The sequence below is a fragment of the Galeopterus variegatus genome, unplaced genomic scaffold (genome assembly GCF_000696425.1).
Source record: "Galeopterus variegatus unplaced genomic scaffold, G_variegatus-3.0.2 Scaffold13445, whole genome shotgun sequence".
NCBI lineage: Eukaryota > Metazoa > Chordata > Mammalia > Dermoptera > Cynocephalidae > Galeopterus > Galeopterus variegatus.
Window position 1 is genome coordinate 597 of NW_007739556.1, and position 4,096 is coordinate 4,692.

Sequence of the window (4,096 nt, forward strand, 5' to 3'; positions counted from 1 at the left end):
TTGTCTTCCTTAACAACTTCATGGGATTTAAATTTAACAATTCATCCATCACAATCATCTATGAAAATCTCAAACAAATATATCTATAAGTTTTAGGAACATTTTAGAGTCTGTTCCAGTTGTTCATGACGACTGAAAACATNAATTCATCCATCACAATCATCTATGAAAATCTCAAACAAATATATCTATAAGATTTAGGAACATTTTAGAGTCTGTTCCAGTTGTTCATGACGACTGAAAACATCATTTGAGATTAGCTGAATGAAATGGGACTTTTTTGTACATTACTTTCCTAATGGCATCATTCACTTCTTTATTCCTCAGGCTGTAGATCAGAGGGTTCAGCATGGGATTGATGACTGTGTAATATACAGAGGCCACTTTGACTGTGTGTCTGGAGTTTTTGGAGTTGGGCACACAGTAGAGGAAGAGGATGGGCCCGTGGAAGACGGTGATGGCGATCAGGTGGGAGGCACATGTGGAGAAGGCTTTGCGGCACCCACTGGCTGAGCGCATCTTGAGGATGGTGACAACAATGGACACATAAGACGTGAGGATGATGAGCAGTGTGCTTATCTCATTAAAGGTGGCAAAAATCAAAAGAAGCAGCTGGTTGATAAAAGTGTCAGAGCAAGACAGAGAGATCAGTGAGGAAAACTCACAGAAGAAGTGATTGATTGTGTTGAAGCCATAAAAAGATAATTTTAAAGCAGAGCACGTGAGCATCAAGGAACATGCCACTCCCCACGCATAGGATCCCACCACTAGCATGGCACAGAGTTTCTGGGACATGGCAACTGTGTAGAGCAGAGGGTTACAAATGGCCACAAAGCGGTCATACGCCATCACAGCTAATAACAAACTGAATAATATATATGAACTTAATAGAGAGCGCATCTTGAGGATGGTGACAACAATGGACACATAAGACGTGAGGATGATGAGCAGTGTGCTTATCTCATTAAAGGTGGCAAAAATGAAAAGAAGCAACTGGTTGATAAAAGTGTCAGAGCAAGAGAGGGAGAGCAGTGAGGAAAACTCACAGAAAAAGTGATTGATTGTGTTGAAGCCATAAAAAGATAATTTTAAAGCAGAGCACGTGAGCATCAAGGAACATGCCACTCCCCACGCATAGGATCCCACCACTAGCATGGCACAGAGTTTCTGGGACATGGCAACTGTGTAGAGCAGAGGGTTACAAATGGCCACAAAGCGGTCATACGCCATCACAGCTAATAGCAGAGATTCAGCTACCATGAAGGTACAAAAGAAAAAGAATTGTACTGCACATCCTGAAAATGAGATGGTTCTGTCCTTTACCACTAGGTTCATCAGAGTCTTGGGGACGACAGTAGAGGAATAGCAGAAATCCACAAATGAGAGGTGGCTGAGGAAAAAGTACATGGGGGTGTGCAGTTTGGGGTTAATTCTGATGATTACAATCATCCCAAGATTTCCTACCACAGCGACACTGTAGATGGCCAGAAAAATCAAGAAGAGAGGGACTTGGAGTTGCCGGGAATCTGAGAAGCCCAAGAGCATAAATGTGGCTCCACTTCTATTCCTGTCTGAGAGTGACATGGTTTCTGTTTATCCAAATCTGAAAATTGGTCCAGAATACAAAAACATTAGGGAAAGTGACTTAATAGTAAGTTTGCTTGACCACCCTTACCAAACCTAGATGATGAAGCACAATATTGTTCAGATTCTCGGTGCTTATTTTCCAAAATGTCTAAAGTTTTGAAACATCATAACAATATTTTAAACTTTTCCACCAAAAAAATACAATTACTGATTAAAATTTTATGTTCTCCAATACAGTTTTTAATACATTTAAAAATATGGTATACAAGGTCAAATCATTAAAGATTATTTTAAATCCAATCTTCACAGAATACTTGTGGCTTTCCTTAATATTGATAAGTTCATAGAAAATAAGCCTACCATAAGATGATGGTTATATCAGGCCCGTAATCAGTAATAAAATCAGATATTTCTAAATATATTGATTTTTACATCATATGTTCACATGGTGACATTCAATATCAACAAACCTAACACTGAATGTTTGTGTCTCTACTGTTAACTCCTTATAGCACCTTACAGTATCATTGTTTTTCCATCTTACCCAGTAAATATGATATAAAAGTACATTATAATTTATTTTTTCAGAGAGTATGCTTCTCCAATGAGAATGTTCCTTACTCAGTGCTTGAGGAGTAATAAAATTAAAATAGTTTATAAATATAATCTAGTTACTTCTTTATTCCAATAGTTAATAAAAATAGAAACCAGGGAAACATTGACTTTCCCAATGGTCAGCAGACAAATACCAGTATCCACATCTATGACTAGAGCTCTGATTTTCATACTCCTGGCCAAGCATCTGTTCCTCTACACCAAACCCTGAACTTTATTAGTAATCATACTTCCAATTACTGAGCAAACTAAGCACCCTAAGTCTGTGAGAAATATTCCAATGACAGGGTTTGTGCCATACAAATAGACTAAAAAGCAGCATCAACAGGAAACACATGAGAGCAGGATTTAGGACATTTGTCTTACCCTGGAATAACTACCTGTAGTAAAGACTCTGACATAGAAACATCCTCTGCCTAGGTCCCTCTCTTCCTCTCTTCCCTCTTCCTTCAGGATACCCAGGATATTCAGTCTGTCCCTGATTACCTGAGAAGGATAAGGATTAAAAACTTGAGATAGTAATGCACTATGAAGACATTTCATGAGCAAACACTAACACAGAGAATCATGTTACTCTAATTGGTGCCTAATACCTCTCAGATTCTATCGTTCCTGGTATCTAGTTCTCTATCAATTCTGGCAAAGTTATCTGTGATCACACGACCGAGGAAATAGTTTCCACATGGCCCATCAGTAAAGATGTCAGATCATATGGAACGGCCCTCCCTGTTTCTGTACTCATGAAATTGAGTATTAGAGACAGACTCAAAAGACAATTCATCACATAGCCAGACATTTTAACTACTGAATTATTTTCTTAATGCTATATTTCCTTTTCTAATGCATTTAAAATTTTATTTTAAAGAAATGTTATATTTATTGTAGTGGATCTTGTATCCCATATGTTATTACTTCATTGCTGGTAAAAGTCTCTATATTTTTGAATCCAGAAAGTGTGATAGCTAAAACGTGTTCTGTAGTTTCTTTGTTTATTCTTTACAGTTTGGGTGTTTTAATGTTCTCAGGGATCACAGGTGTTTCCTGTTTTATGATCTTAACTAAAGCTGGTCTCTTTTAATTATTTATTTTTTTACTACAGAGTCTATTGAATCCTTGTTTATTTCATTTTACAAAATAACTCTGTATTCTATCTTGACTACTCCTCCAACAATTAACAGAAGCAAGACAATACACTTCCCTCAAATCCTCAGAGCTAATCTATTCCCCCATCTCAGGTACCTGTTTTCCAAAGACTGTTGTTGAGATGCTTAGCTGAGCCAGGCCATCTAATAAAAAGTTCTCAGAAAGAGTGCACTTTCTGCTCCTTACACACTCATGTACATTTCTCAAAAACTGTCTATCTCCAAAAGCTAAGTTTCCTTCTTCCCAAGTTGTTCTCTAGGAGGAAATTAATATCAAACTGTCTTTAGAATCTTAACACAAACCTGCTGATGGAAAATGTAGAACTTCTCCTGTGATGCGTGTGTTCTCACATCTATAGTTACAACCTTGCAGATATGAACACTAGAGACTATCTATTGCCCCATTCTCTTGAGGTCACAAATACACCATTAAAATTAATCACTTTTATCTGAGGTAATTCTTATATACTTGAAACCCTGGAAGAAAAAAAAAATATATATATATATATATAGCAGCATTAGGGGTATTTCAAATGAAACAATTTATATTTTAAAGTCACATTTGCCAGCTGTCTGATCACCCCCACACCCTCCTGCAATTATAAAAATATATGTGATTATAAGATTCATCATTTTGAAATACCACGTGAGTCACTATTATTTGCCAGGCATAACCCTCTTCCTCCATACCACACTCTCTGAACATACTGAACAAGTGTGAAGATCCAGCTTTCAGGTCATCATGACCCATT

At 37.3% G+C, this 4,096-nt stretch overlaps 1 protein-coding gene across 1 annotated transcript; it reads right to left on the minus strand.

Annotated features, from left to right (window-relative positions):
• Nucleotides 1-246: 246 nt before the first annotated feature.
• LOC103581603 (olfactory receptor 5D18-like) lies at nt 247-1,584 on the minus strand. Its single transcript, XM_008563395.1, has 2 exons — nt 885-1,584; nt 247-509 (listed from the first exon to the last, which is right to left on the minus strand). Exons 1-2 carry the CDS (start codon nt 1,582-1,584, stop codon nt 247-249), a joined length of 963 nt encoding a protein of 320 aa, XP_008561617.1.
• Between the last annotated feature and the right edge of the window lie 2,512 nt (nt 1,585-4,096).